Genomic DNA, 15,754 nt, shown 5'->3' with positions numbered 1-15,754 from the left:
ATCACTAATGATGGCTCTTAATTTTTTAATGTGCCTCACCTTGTACTAATGGACTTAAACCAGCATTTTATGCTGAAGGCAAATTTGTTGCCATTAGAAAAGGAGGTTTGTCTGCTCCAGGAGTGTAAGAACATACAGCACCTGTAATGGAGGAAAGTACTAAGCTTTTATTCTTGTGACCTTGTTCAAATAGGGTGTAATTACAATATAATTCAATTCTGACAGTCTGGAAACCATGGCAGTTGACATAAAGTGACATTTCAGGAGAAATAGGCATGTGTTTTAGTACATCTCTTTCTGTCTCTTAAGCATTATTGATGTTATTTGTTCTTCCTGCTTCCCTTGCTCCACTCTTAATACACAATCAGAACACCAGATTCTGGAAAATGTGCAACAGTGGATCATAGTTAACCTTGTAAATAAAATCCAGTGTGCTAGACAGTGAGGTGAGCTGGTTGCTGTATACCTGCTGTATTTGTGTTAATATAGCAGTACTTTTTAATCTCCTTGGAGAGATTAAATCCTGGCATGCACACCTTCAGGGATTCATTTAGGAAAGCAGAGAATAAAATTCCATTTGACTTTTTGATATGGTCTTTGGTTCTTGTGACCTAAACCAAGACTCTCCTCCTTCAGTAATGGATTTTGCTCAGGCTCAGGGAGCACAAACAGTTCCAGCAGGTGCTTGACTCTGCAAATACCCCAGAGATGTCACAGCAGGACTTTGTCATCCCTCGATCAGAGGAGGAAAAGCTGCAGCTGTGAGCTCAGGCACAGACAACTCCAGGCAGCAAAAAGGAAAAGTGACAAGGTGTATTTTCCATCTGTGTACTTCTCTAGCACTGGAATCACCTTATTCCCAATTAACTCTTACAGCATATGGGCTGGTTTGTGTGCACTAGGAATATCTCAGTGCAGTCAGTTGTCTCTGTGTCTCTCCCTTCTGAGACTGGTCGTTACACCTTTGATGAGTCATTTAATAGGCTCATTAAGGAAATGGAGGGTATCTCATCTAAGTGTTCGCTCACTGAGCCACAGTCGCCTTCCTTTCAACCCCAGACAAAGAAGGAAACAAAACATTGCCAAATGCATCTCTGTGTGCAGCTCCCAAGGACACAGAATTCGTTTTTAAAGTTGTAAAGATTGAAAGCAGCCATCCTGCTCTGTCCTATGTAATTTCCTACCTATGGAACTGGGCATGGCTTCTAAACCCTCCACCCCATCACAGGAAAAATGAAGTGGTGTGATGGGGCACTCAGGGGGATAAAATGCAGGTGAGAAGTTTCCCTGCTCCAAGTAAATTTAGTTCACTGGTAGCCCCCAGATGGTTTTCACAGTAGCTGAAGTGCCACACAAGTACAAGTTATCTGTAAATAAGGAGTGAAATGAGTTATCTCTGTGCAGTGTGTGTATAAAGCAGGGAGCAAGGCCACTGTGTTTTCCCTTTGCTCCTCCTGCTGGATTCCTGGACAAGCTGCTCTTGTGGTGGTGGTCACAGGGGTCCAGGACAAGGGAAGAGATGAGAATCTTGACTCCATGTTTCAGAAGGCTGATTTTTTATTTTATGATATATATTATATTAAAAGAAAATTATATACTAAAAGAACAAAGGATTTCATCAGAAGGCTAGCAAGGAATAGAAAGGAATGGAAATAAAATCTTGTGACTGCTCACAGCCTTGACACAGGTGGCTGTGGTTGGTCATCAAGTAAAAACAATTTCACATGTTGGGTAAACAATTCTCCAAATCACATTCCAAAGCTAAAGCTTCTCAGTTTCTCAGGACAAAAGATCCTAAAGAAAGGATTTTTTCATAAAATATGTCCATGACACTGCTCAGCCCCTGTGCTGACCCAGCCACCATCCCACACCACCCTCAGTGGATCTTGTGCTTGCTGCCAGGATCCAGCTGCATTTAGCAGTGGGAAACAATCAGCTGGTACACTCCAGCCCCAGATTAGGTGACCCAGAGAAATCTTTTATTCAGAACTCTCATTTAAGTCCTCCATGAAATGTCCACGTGGTGTTCTTGCTGCTCTCATTGCTCACTTCTCTCTAGTAGCTGCTGTGTATATAATGATCCTCGTCTGTGTCCACATGAGGCTGTTCCAGAAGGCTGGGGAGGAATTACCTGGCCAGAATAAATGGGTTTGTATTGCTGAGATTCAGTTACTTAAAGATTCCCAGGGTGCGTGTTCCTTTAGTGAATGCAGAGGTAGCATGGTGATAAAACCTGAACATGCAAGGCTGGGGAAATGTTTTAGGTAACTGCCACTGAAAACATGCTCTGTGGTCAGCTGGCACTAACATAGCCAGGGGAGTCCAACAGAACTGGGTTTGAGCTATTTAAGATGGTTAATAAGTAATTAACCCAGGAGGTGACTGTAACAGCCATCATTTGAATCAAGATTGAATGATTGGTTTCCCAGGCATGCTCTGGAATGTATCAGTTTGCTGGCAGGACAAAGCCTCTCAGCCAGGTCCATTAACAATCCCTGCATTCAGGAGCCCCTCCTTAAGGATGCCTACAGGATCAGATTCACCAGTTACTTCTTCTTTCCTCACTGCTGCCAGGAAAAGGCCACCTCCCCACATTTCCATTCAATTTGTCTTTAGCTGAAAAGATGCTGATTTCATGCTCTCTTACCCTGCAGCAGCCAGCCTGTTGCTAAGATACTGAAAAGGCCGGGGTCTGGGTGCTTTTTTTCAGCCCACTGCAATTCTTATTTATTTATTTATGCATCTTATTTACATAGCTAAACAGATCTCTTTCCCACTGCAGAAGCAGAGCCACAAGGCTCCAGGTTGCACCAGGGTGCCTTGACTGGCATAGCTGCTTGTCCAGCACCATCCTCTGCCCTGTTTTTCCTGTTCATCAACTGAGCAAACTTCTCAGGATATTTGTTGAGCTGGAGTGGCATCCAGGAGTGTAATGGAAGTATGTTTTAAAGGCATGGCTGGCCAAGGATTGCCTACCCAGTGTTTGATCACAACAGTCCTTGATGGAAATAAAAAGGGTCAGAACAAAGATGGCTTTAAGCCAATTTTTCTTCTTACTTTATTTCTGGCTGCTTTAGTTTCAGCAGTGTCCACATTCCAGGCTTGTTGTAGCCTAACCAGCTCTTCCAGAGTGAGGAGATGGTTATCCTTCCCTAGCCAGGGAGCAGCCCTGCTCTACAGGCAGCTCTGCAGGACCAGCTGCATTTTTGTGGGGTGGGGCTGGGATCCCAGCCAGGGCACAGCTCTGTCTGAAATGGTATCCAGGGCAGGAGCAGGCTGCTGATGGAGTGGGCCTGCACAGAGAAACTGGCAGAGCATTTATTTATAGTGGCTACAGGTGGATAGCTGAGGTGTAATGAAAACCTTGCTGTGCCATTTGTTCCAGATGTGCTCCCCACACCAGAGAAGCTGGAAGTGGTTGGTGTGCTCTGTTCCATCCTGCATTGCCCAGAGAACCTCCTTGGCAAGCAGGGAACCAGTAGCACTGATGTGAGTGGCTTCTCAGCACCAGGAAAGCATCAGGCAGGAGTACTGCACCATAGCCTGGCTCTGCTTGGCCCATTTTTCTTTTGTGAAATATGCCAATCACTTGTTTTTAAAATTTTAAAAGTTTAATAGTAATAAAATGGTTACAAAAATAGCAATATAATTAGAGTAATAATAATTTGGACTATTTGGATTAGGACAATATGAGACAATAAAAACAAAGAGTTATGGGCAGTCCAGGTACCTTTTTCTGGGCAGCATAAACCCGAAAAAAGACCCACATTGACAGAGGATTAACCCTTAAAAACAACAGCCTGTTGCATATTCGTGCCCCTCATCCATGATGCATAAATTCCATTCAAATAGGATTCTGTCTGGGCAGTGTCAGCTTCTTCCTCTGAATCCTGACAGCATCGTCCTCGCTGAGCGAGGCAGGAAGTTCATTTCTCCTGATAATGGAGCAGTAAATTCTCTTTCTCTGAAAGATTCAGGTGTCCTGTGGCTGCTATCTCACTGCAAGTCCTTTCTTTAAAAAAGTATCCTACATAGCATAGTTTCTATTTTAACATTTTGTTATAACCTAAAACTATATTTTTTTAACACATTACTTAATTTATACATCATCACTTTCTAACACAACACATATAATATTCATTTGAATATTTGTGAAAAGCCAATCATAAAATACACATTTTTCACATCTTTTTTTGTTGAAAGCACTGCCACACTCCTCAGTAAAAACTTCAGAGACAATTCAGAGCCTCTCAGAAGCCCCAGTATTTTGCCCCTCCTGCACAGTACTGGAGCTTGAGAAAGAAGTGAGTGAATCCTGTAGATATTTCTTTGGAACAAACAGGGACCAAACTGGCTTTTCTCCCTATTTCCTTTTTGTTTCATGAGGCAGAGCCAACATTCATGAAGCTCAGTCTCTGGACTATACTTGTTCAACAGATGTTGCCTTTTGGGCCTCTCCTTGCAGCCTTTGGCTGCGCTAACTGACAGCTTCTTTGTCTAACTGCTGTAGTTTTCATTGTGGAACTCTTTTTGCTAAAATATCATTTTTCTGCTTTGATGATCCAGCTATTACCTGAGTCTCTGGAGAAGAACAGAGAGAAGGACACAAACACTTGGGTTTGTACATACAGCCCTGCAAAACAGGGGTTGTGCCCAAGGCCAGATGTAATTTTTTTTTACATTGAAGTGAGATGAGGAAGGTGATGTTTTAAGTCCAGATTGAATTTTCTTCTTATTTACTTTAAGCATTCAATGACCCATTTGGAAAGCTGAATTATATCTGTGTGGCTTGGCATGCTCGTGATGTATTCTCATTTTTTCAGAATAGACTCCTGGTCTTGTCATTTATGGCACATCTGTCACTGGGGTGTCCACTGCTTAACACCCAGAGGGGTGCTGATTATAAAGCCTTTGCTGACCAGCAGCTCCATGTAGTTTTTTAATTTGGCTGAGATTTCACAAGCCAAGCTGTGCTGTTTGTGTCAGGTGTGGGTTTTGGTGCCACTGTTCACCCAGAGCTCAGGTGCTCTGGCAGGTGGGGAAGTTACCTCATGTATTCTCTCAGCTGAGGTGTGAACAAAGCTCTGGAGACTTGGTACCAGCCTGAATGGCCAGGAATAACTTCTGCTGCCCTCAGAGGGTTTTTCAGGTACATTTGAAAAGATGAGTCAACACATCGTAATTTCCTGTGTTGAAGATAGGAAGAATGAGATCTTTCCTATGGGGTGATGTCAGAAAATTAGGGAACAGGAGATGATGTTTAACACCTAGAAGCAGAGAAGGGGCTGGGATGGGTGTGGATCTCTGCCTTTCTCATTCTGGCTCTTCCCACCTGGCAGACTCAGCTGTCACTCTTGAACTTTCAGGGCTCTGGTAAAATGTGGGGTGGTCTGCAGAGCTGAAAAGGGCAAAGTAACCCTGAGCTGCCAGGGGCATTGCAGAGACACAGCTGCCCTGGGGCTGATCACTGATGTCTGCTGCTCTCTCTTTGGTGGGAGTGGGCCCAGCCAGCTTCTATACCCTGAGGTCCTGTAACTCTGAAAGATTCAAGAAGAGCCCAGGAGTGCAAACAGCACTGATAAACAGAGCACAAGTTGTGCATTCTTACTGGAAAAATGAAAAGCATTTTTAAAGTGAGAAAAAAATCATAGTATTGCCCAACAAAATATCCTGGATGTTTTGCCATGCACTGCTGATAAGGGATGGCCAAAGGCACTTGCAGACCAAGGGTGTTCCATCTCCAGCTCAGAGTGGGCTTTTTCTCTTGCTGCTCTTGCATTTAATTAGCAGAGATAAGAAAAATGACTCATACCTGTTTCTGGTCTTTCTCAATTTCATAGTTCTAACTAACATCAAGGAAATTACCCTTTGGGTTTTAGTTTTCCCCATGAGATAGCTTCACCCTCATGTCAGAGTGAGCAGTGTCAGGCTCTATCACAAGTGTCACCAGTAGGACTCATTTTTTTCACTCTCCTTAAAGCTGGGGAGTCCAGTTAATGTCCTCATAAATCAGTTGCCAGTCCCCAGGCAACTCTTCAGTGCCAGGAGTGTTACTAAGTCCATGTGTATTTCTCTGGGAAGGTTCTGCAGTGAGAAATACCTCCAGAAGAAAGATACTGTGTGGCATTTCAAGAAACAACCCTAGCACCTTTTTCATCTGTGATTCTATGTCTGAGAAAGGTGATCAAATCCTTCACTGCTTTCATGGAGGAATTCTTTTTAAAGATGACCCTGCTCATTGCAACAGGGTTGGACAAGATGATCTTTAAATGTCCTTTCCAAAGCATTCTGTGATTCTGTGACAGAGTAATGGGAAACAGAGTTATTCTGTCACAAATGAGAGAAGGACATCTATAACCTTGGAAACCAGTATGGAGGTACCTGGACTTCCATGACATGAAACTCACTGTAGACAGCAGCATAGCTTTTCTTTTTCATCTTAGTTTTTACTTTCTTGTGAGCTGAGGTTTGTTTTGTTTCATTGACTTTCCAAATAGTGAAACTAATGATGGGAGATCATATAAAATATGTACTTGGGAAATACATTAAGGAATTTTATTGTGATAGAAGCCTCTTCTAAAAAACTTTTTGCAAATCATTCTAAATTGTATTGCATCCTGGTTTTTTTTTTTGTTTGATGGGGTTTTCTTCCTTTAGATCAAGCAAAAATTAGCTCTCACTCATTACCAGCACTGCCTTTGCATTTCTTGCAAAATTAATTTTGCGCAAACACTTCCTCTACATGCAAGACATTAAAAAATTAAGGACAGATTAGAAATTATGGCTCAATTTTGTCTCTAAATATAGGCCTCTAGCTGGACATTGAGAGGAGTCAACAGGAGCACTGGGAGTGAGGGAGCTTCTAAGAGAGCTCAGCCCTTGCACTTGACCTCAGCTTAAGCAGCACTTTGTGCCCAGCCTGAGCACGTGGCTACAAGGAGAAAATGTCCTCCTGCCCTGTGGACATCTCTGCTGAGCTGGAGCAATCCCTTATGTTGGTATTTTTTTAGGGAGCCTCTCATTTCTTTTAGTTGAGTTGAGTATCATAGTAGTAAGTAATACATGACCTAGAGTCAAGATTTTAAATAAAAGACAAACTTGGGGAGGGTAGAAAAATATATGGAAATCTCTGGTTTCTGAAGAAGTACCTGATTATCACACAGAGCTCTTTGATACCTGGTGGCAGCATTTGCCTTCTCTGCCCCTCCATATATACCATTTGAGCTCTTAAAATAAGCTTATTAACAGTCAAATCAAGACTGTTAGGGTGATCTTTAAATGACATGTAAATACAGAAGCTTTTCTCATTGTGTTATACTGAAGCATTAAATGTAGATGCAGATTTTCCCAGTGGGAGACTAGATCAGCACAGTTAAGTACTGGAATAGTTTGTCTCCCAAATCATCTTGTGAGAACAGAATTTCCCTTTCACTGGACTGGATGATGACAAATAGGGATTTAGGGGCAGAGGATTATGTGGGGTGTAGATTAGTGGATACTACTGGTAGTCTTGTACAGCTGATCTGCTTGCATGGTCCTGATCTTCCTTTCTCCCCTGGAGCTGCCCTGTTCCAATTGCCAGGGACTTTGTCCAGGGGAGTACAGACTTAGCTGCTTTCTGCCTTTCCTAGCAAATGGGTCTCAGGTCAAATGCCTTCTCTGTCTCAGCTGGCTGTTTGTTACCTTTGGTATCAACAATTACCAGCAGGTGCTGTTTGCTGGATGTTTTTAGGCTGCACTCAGTCCTGTGACCTCCAAGTTAATGCCTTGATTTTTAACCCCAGCACTGAGGGACATGCCACTCTCCTGGAAGGTGGCACTAGTTTGTACTTTTAATGCAAAATGCATGGAATGATCTCATTTCAGAGTCATCAGGCATGCCTCAGTCTAGACTGTGTCTCACAGTCCCACTGACTGCTAAACCTCAGGGAAGGTGCCTGGACTGCTCTGCCTGGTTTAGCCCAGCCTGGCTTACACCATGTGCCATTTCCTGCTCAGCCACATCACTTCAGTCTTAATTGCTCCTTATCTCATCTTTCAAGCAATCATAGGGCAGATTTATTTTTTTGTTTTGGGAATATGCCATTACCATCGTGCTGTTTCCATACAGAAATGTCTCAGCTTTCCCTTAGGGCTCCTGTCAGGGTGTCAGTGAGGCACCAGCACAGCCAGGGAGAGTTTGTGCATGGCCAGCTGCTGTGGGATTGATGAGCAGAGGATGTGCTGGGGTCCTGCCTTTTTCTGACTGTTACTTAACTACAAGAATTTCTCATGGCATCTGGCTCTCCAGCCTTTCCTTCTTTCCCTTTTTTTTTTTTTTTCTTGTCCCAGACTGAAGGTCAGGTGCAAAGTGATGGTCAGTAAAGATACTAAAATCTGAGCTGAGGCAGGGCACTTGAGGTCATCTAGGTGAACAATTCACTGCATTCTCCCTGTGCAGCATGGCTGCTTCAGCACTGCAGCAATCTTGACACACAACATCAGTAATAGTACAGCTTTGAGGTCTCCATTTTCCATTATTTTTACCTTTATTAGTCTTCCTTAGGGACATAGGTAAGGACCCCTAGCCCCTCTTTGGGAAGGGAATGAAAAACATGAAGAGATGGAATCCTGGGCCCTGTGTATCTTCCTGTGACAGATGTTGCTATTTAAGGTGCTGATTAATGTTAATTAGTATCTTTTGTTTGCTCTAAGTGAAAAGACAGCAGGCTATTTGGGTGAAATCCCTGAATCAACCTGTACTGAAACCAGGCCAGAAATCCATGTAAATCGTTGTAAGTGCAAAGCATCCCTATACAGCTCTTATGCTAATTTTCTTGGATAATATGCTTGACCCATTTTGGTTTCTTTTCAAATTTTGGTTTCTTTTCAATATCAAGTGAAGCGATAAAAGCAACAAGTTTAAAATATATTTCCCAGGTAGTGTTGAGTTTGTTATGGAATTTAGCTCTAAATGCTGTTTGTGTGGTCTGAATAATGCCACACAAGCATTATTCAGTTCTTGGATTAGCAGCCCCAGGGAATATCAGGGACACTTGTAATGGCAAACAGGTTGTTAATGTTTGCTCATTCAGCTGTTAAGGGCTGGTGATTTGGCTTGCACAGGTTTAGGAGACACTGGTCATGGCTGTGGGGCAGGTGTGGGAAGGTCCCTGGCCCTGCTCTGGAGCTGTCACCACTTCTCAGAGCTGGGGAGTTGAGTTGCTTCTGGATGTCTGCTGTCATGGAACTGCAAGGAGTTAAAAAAGGGTCCCCAAAGTGAAGGGGTGACACAGGAGACAGGTGGCAGAAGCCTGCTGGTTTTCAGGAAATTACGCTCCAAGGCAGATCAGGAATTTCTGCCCGTTCCTTCTGCATGGTTTCTGTAGTGTTCTCTCTATTCCAGACCAGCCTGGCTCACTCAGAGGGCATTAGGCTGGAGGAGAGTTTGCCTGTTGGGGAGCTCACCGGTACCACCCCTTGCTTTTCCAGACAGGAAAAAAAAAAACAAAACCATATTCTGCCAAAACAAAAGTATGGGGAGAGAGGAAATATGCTCAGCTCAATTGGTTACATTAGGTAAATAAAAAGTATGCCCTAAATAGCCTGTAAAATCTGTTTAGAATTTTAAAAGACTCACCCTAAGATTCAGTATTCCTTTACTTGGTATCAGTTCTGGCTCTTTCCTTGTTCCTTTGTCACCTATCACACCATAGCTCCTTGTGGGGCTAAGCAATAAAATCCCCTGATAGTTCAGCTGGAGTCCTGTGCTGCCTTTGCCACTGGAAAAAAACATGAACAAGCAAAAAGTCAATGCAACTCTAACCCAGATTCTAAGCAGGCAAGAAGGAAGTTGGTGAAGCAAAATATTTCTGGCAGACAATTCACATCTGAAGGAAGCATAGCTGGAGAGAGGAAATTACTTCTGTTGCCCTTAGAAAAAGTGATAGTGGCAGGATAGGAAAGATGGATGAACGCATGAAGTAAAATGTGAACTTAATAAATTAAAAATCAAAAGAGGTTCATGAATTCATTTTAAAAGGTTCAAAATAATCTGGAATGGACTGAGCTGAATAATGAGCATGTACCTGTAGGCTGCTGTCCCAGCTGTGCTGCTGTTTAATCTTCTTCATGTTTGTGTGATTCTAGAAATCAAGAGGCAGATTTATTTTGGTCATGCCTTATTTAGCTGTAGTTCTAAGTTATGTAAAACCTGAAATGAAGGGGAAACTTGACCCAAACCCTTAAGATTTCAATTGCTAATAACCACCTCAGTGAGGAACAGAGCTAAGACACAGAACAGAATTAATTGGGAATGAGCTTAGAGATACCCAGGGAGTGAGCTCCAGTAGGCTGGGCAGTGATTGGCTGGACTGCTCTTCCCCCTTTGGAGTTTTGGGGTGTGGCTGATGAAGAGTTTTACTTTCTTTCTTTAAAGATCATCTATAGGAAGACTGTGGAAGAAAATCCTTATGCAGCAGTTGTTGCTTGGAAGCAGGAGTAGTAACATGCAGCAGATTTGGGGAGGCTGGGAGAGGAGAATTTGGGTATTTGGCATCATGAAATGAAGATTCCCAAGTCCTCAGCTCTTCCCTGTGTTGGGATACACAGTTCCATGGAGGGGGAGTGCATCACCGTGTGTCAGGAATGCCTCAGCAATTCCAGCCATGCTGACCTCTGCCACCACTGGGACACCACATTCCCCTTCTCCAGTGGGATGGCTTTGCTGGCTTTAATCTGCAGAAATGAGTTTACACTTGTGCTAGCTAATAGGGAGGATTTGCCCCTGTAATTGTATGTGCTAAAGCGCATCAAGCTCAGATTTTTCCACACATTTGGAGAATTATTTTAGGAGAAACACAGGTGCATACACCCACTTCTTTTGGGAAAAAAAAAATAGGCCATGCTAATTTGACATTTTAAATAATAAAAATAAATCTTGGAGAAGCAGTCACCGATCAGTCAGAGCCTGGAAACTGCATTTCTGGAATGGTGCAGGTCATTCCTGAGAGCCATGGTGACTCTGCATTCCAGCATCACGTGGAATCCAGAAGCATGTCTAAAACTGGAACAGAGCTCCAGTTTCTGCTGCTCTCTGATGGTTGGCAAGCCCTTTGTGGGAGAGGAGAGAATAGAACTGTGTGTGTGATCCACAGAGTCTGACTTGTAACCAGGTGGTTTCACTAGCTGGATGTGGCTGAAAAGGCCCTTCCTGTGGGTTCAGAATTACAAGAAGAGCTGATACTATCATTATTCATTCCCACTGGGGGGGAAAAAGACATGTAAACTTATCTTGAAGACTGCCAAATGCCATTCCAAGTGCTCTGAAAGGGGTTTTATGTTTCCTTCTCTGAAGACGGCTGTGATCTTCCCGGATTCATTAATGCATGAGAGGCAAATCACAGAAAGGGCCTTTGTGTTCCTGGAGCTTTGGCAGGAAGGGAGGCTTACCAAGGAGCTGCACATACCTCACTTCCCCGTCTGTCAGAAGATCCTATCCCTGTCAGATAGCAGCAAGACATTCCTGGGGGTGGAGTGAGAATGAATTTATCTTGGGAGTGAGCAGGATTTTGCTTTGCTAGGAGAGCTGGTTTGCTCAATTCAGGAATTTTCCGTTCACCTCTATTAACCACCGGCATATAAATCCCAACAACTGCAATTAGAGCTCCTTACCTTAACAGGTTCACAGTTTTCTGCAGCTCACCTGTCCTTCTGCTGGCTTTCCTCTGTCTCCTGACTGCTTGGTTGCACGGCTTCTCCAAAAATTCCTGCTTTAGAGGTAGGATTTCACAGCTGTGTCATGGAGGGGGCTGCGTTCCTGGTCCTTGAGGAAGGTAGATGTGGTGTTAGGCAGAGACTGGCTCTTTGCTGTAAGGAAATATGAATTTTTTGCGTGGGTTTTATTGTCTTTTGGTACCCAAAAACCCCAGCAGAGGGGAAGGCTCTGTATGGAGGGGCTGGGAGGAGTATGTAGTGTGGCCTGGGGAGGTGGTGGAGGGCACCTGTGCTTGCCCTCTCCCTTCCAGCTACTCAGGTGTGAGCAGGCTGCACTTGTGCCTGGCTGGATGTGTTTGCTTTGGTCAGTTTAATTCCAAATATTTCATTTACCTGGCTTGATAGTTCTAATTTTGTGTGCTGATTCAGGGTACAGCACAGGCTGTTATCAGGGAGGATCACAGGATTTGCAGGCAGCTCGGCTTCATTAGCTTGAAACAACTGAAAAACATTCTATTTAAAGAGATGCATCAGCCAACGTCACAAATCAGTTGTTAGTTCTTGCAATTGCTAGTTAGAACATGCCAAAATCGTAAGCCCTTTGTTATGAATAGGTATGAGGATTACTGAACTAATTATACAATAATATGCAGATGTACTTCTGTTAAATAACTGTAACCTCTCTGTCTAAAGAGGAAAAGAAAAAGCTAAATAATTCCTTCGAAATGGAAATGCCTGTTGGCTAAATCAGGGGAGGGGTTTGGCTAGCTGCAGCCGTGGAGTATGTTTGGCAATTTGCATCCTCCACCTCCTGCCCTTGTTGCAGCATTAAATTGGTCTCTCATTAACAGGGCAATGTTTGCTGTTCCACCAGCTGCTCCCTCCCCTGCCTACCTGGCTGCTCCTGCCGGGAGCCCCTGGGCAGGTGCCAGCCCTGGCTGGGAGGTATTGGGAGGGGATGTGGGAAGGGACCCAGCCCCAGCAGCCCCACGACCAGAACTCGCTCTTCAGGAAGATCCCAAACCCCCCAAGGCAATGGAGGTGAGGAGGAAGCAGCGTTTAAAGGCTTCAGAAAACCTGAGCTGGGCTTGGAACAGCAGGTAGGGATTTTCTACAGGTGACACAGAAAGACACCTTCTCGTCAGCCGGGCTGGAATATGAAGTCTTTCTACTGCAGGAATTAATTAACTCACCGGAAAAAAAATGCCTTTGAAGAAAAACAAGGAAAAAACGAACTATAGGTGCGTTTCAAGGGAAAAATATCTTTCTTCATCCTGCAAGGGTTAAGCATGATCAGAATCTGCTTTAGTCTCAAGAGTTTAACCTCAAGTGCTGCATTTTTTGTTTGCCATAAGCCTATTAGAACTCTCTGTTTCCTAGCAATAACATGTAATTTCTCCCCACTATATAAGTGGAGGAGATGTTGGGGTTTTAATCCTGCCCGCTAGAGCTGTTGCTCAAGTTTCCTATTCAAATGCAAATAGCACCTGGTGCTATTTAGATAGCTGCAATCTTTGATAACGATACTCCAGGAAGAGAGGAGAAAAAAGCAAGGTGGGTCTGACTATTCATTCTGGGAAGCAAGAGTGTAACCATATGCCACACCTACCTGCGCTGGACATTTCGATCAGATTTTTTGCATTCAGCACGGACTCTTTTTGGAGACAAATGGATAGCTGCAATGATTTCTGTTTCTTGAGCAGGTATGATTTTTCACCAGGAAGAAAAGGCTTCCAGAGAAGATAAAAATGTAGTGGATGGAGTTTTACCTTGCCTGATTGTCCTGAAAGGAGTTTCTTCTGGGACATTTTGTTTGTTTCTTCAAATCCTATATTGTTTTCTAGATCTTCATTTGTAGTTTTCAGAGTACTGATTCTTAATTGGTTTTTTCCTGTATTTTTTCCTTGTGCTGTTTTTGCTCTGTGTCAGATAGATAAAAGAAGTGATGATAAATTAATTGAGAAATCAGGAGCAATTTGGGAGTCTGCTCCTCTATTTAGGATTCACAGACAAGAGATAACATATTACTTCTAACCTAAAACAAGACCAGTGCCAGATCTCAGTTCAAAACCTTCTTCTGTGGAAAGTTTTAATTGCATAAATTGTTTTCATTTCACTTGTGGAGACACCAGTTTATTCCAGAAAGAGTTTTACAGCCTGTTGCATTTTTCAGGGCTGTTTTACCCATTATTGCATGTGGAAACTGAAGGACGCTTTTTTGGAGGGTTGTGACTTAATGCCATCATCTTCCTGCTAAAATCAAAGTATCTACAGGGTACAGAATGCAGTTGAGATCTGCAGAAAAGCAGAAATGATCTTTTAAAAGAAGATTTTAAAGGAGAGATTTAGAAACTGGCAGAAAATTTCAAGGAGTGCTTGAAAGAAATCTGTGAATTTACAAATAATCCAGAAGCAGCAATTCGTTGGAAGGGAAGAAGCAGCAATTTGTTGGAAGGGAAGACTTTGCTGACAGGAATATCAGCTTTCATGGGAGAAAACTGGACATAAAGAATGAACAATTGCTACTAAACTGGAGAAGCACAGCCGCGATTTCAGTGCTGTCTGACGGATCTTGCCTTGTTTAATACTAATCTGTTCTGTCTCCTGCTGCTTCATCTTTGGCCTAATACTGGAACTAAAAGAGGTTCCTGCCTTCCTCCAGACTTGAGCAGAGCCTTTTGCAAGGCTGGGAGTGGGAGCAGGTGTGCCCTGTGTGCCTCCCGTGATACCGCAGGCGCCCTTGGGAGGCACACCCCATCTGCTGGGTGATGTTTTCTCTCTGGTGACACTCCTTCCCCAGGAGCATCTCCAGCTGGGTGTGAACAACTGACAGGAGCTGAGCCTCGGGCTGGGAGCTGCTGAGGGCAGCCAAGATGATGGAAGAGGTCTCCATGGTGGTGGCTTACGATGCCCACGTGTTTGGGCAGCTGCGGGATGAGGACTTGCTGGCCAGGCTGGTGGCAGGCAGCAAACCCAAAGCTGTGGTAGGTGCTCCTCCTTTGCCAGTAATGCTCAAAGTTTACTATTCAGTGCCCTTCTTTGTTATTCAGTTTCTCTCTTTATTCCTTAGTTTCCATTTTATTACTTTTTTCAGAAATTTGCTGTCATGCGTCAACAAAATGAAAATAATCTATTTCAGAAGAGATTATTAAAATCTCTTTCTTAAGTTTAGAAGTTCTAACTCCTTCTAAGTTTAGAAGAAGATTATTTGCTCAGTAGGGTCATAGTTAATATTTTTCACATAATTGGAACAATAATCCAATCTAGCTGTAAACTCTTAGAATGTAAGTCAAGAGGTCGGGGTAGGTGCTGTTTCTGGGGTGTAGGTACCCTCATCATGAAATCTGAGGAGAATCAGTCCCTTCCTTCAGAATGGTGATGTTCCACTTTTATATGTTTTGAGATCAGCATAAATAGCTGTAAAAACCTTTTAGTTCAATGACATATGCTATTTCTCCATAAATAGCACATTGCTTTCTGTAAGTGACATGTAGAGTGTGGTCATCTCCCTCTGTCATGGAGATCTCAGTGCTTGGAGGGAGCTGCAGGCTCTGAAATTTGGTGCAAGAGTTCAGTTTTGGCCTCAGATCCTACAGCTGAGCCCATATTGGAGCCAGGATGCCTAGAAGCAGTCAGAGAGAGTGTTTTGAAATAAAAATGTATGTATAGGTGTTGAGCTTAATGTGCAAGCAGGTGCAGTTAACATTTCAGGCTCCATACAAATTCAGCAGCCCAAAGAAGTGCTCATGGGTGCAGATTTGGGGCTGGGTGTGTGTTTGTACCCAGTCAGTTCCTCTGCTGGGACAAAGGAAAGTGTTCTCAGAAAAGGAAAATTTGCTTTATTGTATCTTGGGTAAAGCATCTCTGTGCTTGTTTCCTGCTCAGGTTTTTCTGCCTCTCCATGCTCAGGAGATCTCAGATGCATGAAGTATGGATGAAAACCAGAATTCTGCCCAATCCCTTTTATTATGATGCTTTTCCCTGTCTCTGGCCTTCTTTAGGCCAGAATTTTCAAGGTCCATTACAAAAGTTAGATGATAAATCTAGAAATTCAATATAG

At 43.3% G+C, this 15,754-nt stretch overlaps 1 protein-coding gene and 1 long non-coding RNA gene across 14 annotated transcripts in view; one reads left to right on the top strand and one right to left on the bottom strand.

Moving 5' to 3' along the window:
- Positions 1–15,754, top strand: part of RABGAP1L (RAB GTPase activating protein 1 like) — a 234,162-nt gene that overhangs the window by 188,344 nt on the left and 30,064 nt on the right. Inside the window, exon 1 of one of the 13 annotated variants that reach the window (XM_077182019.1) lies at positions 11,477–11,758. The exons of 10 other annotated variants lie outside the window; for them this stretch is intronic. Coding sequence is in view for 2 of the 3 variants with exons in the window: in XM_077182021.1 (XP_077038136.1) it covers positions 14,568–14,678 (111 nt within the window). In the remaining variant the exon portion in view is untranslated. Of the gene's footprint in view, positions 1–11,476; positions 11,759–14,085; positions 14,679–15,754 lie in introns of those variants that run through there. 2 more of the 13 variants (XM_077182021.1, XM_054638115.2) reach the window with 2 other exon arrangements.
- On the bottom strand, positions 1,474–10,843 carry LOC143694696 (uncharacterized). The gene is made up of 3 exons (XR_013183351.1): positions 10,068–10,843; positions 9,620–9,761; positions 1,474–2,131 (listed from the first exon to the last, which is right to left on the bottom strand). It is a non-coding gene; the product is annotated as an uncharacterized LOC143694696 (long non-coding RNA).

This window comes from Agelaius phoeniceus, chromosome 8 (assembly GCF_051311805.1).
Source record: "Agelaius phoeniceus isolate bAgePho1 chromosome 8, bAgePho1.hap1, whole genome shotgun sequence".
NCBI classification, from domain to species: domain Eukaryota; kingdom Metazoa; phylum Chordata; class Aves; order Passeriformes; family Icteridae; genus Agelaius; species Agelaius phoeniceus.
This window is presented reverse-complemented; position numbering and strand designations above follow the sequence as displayed.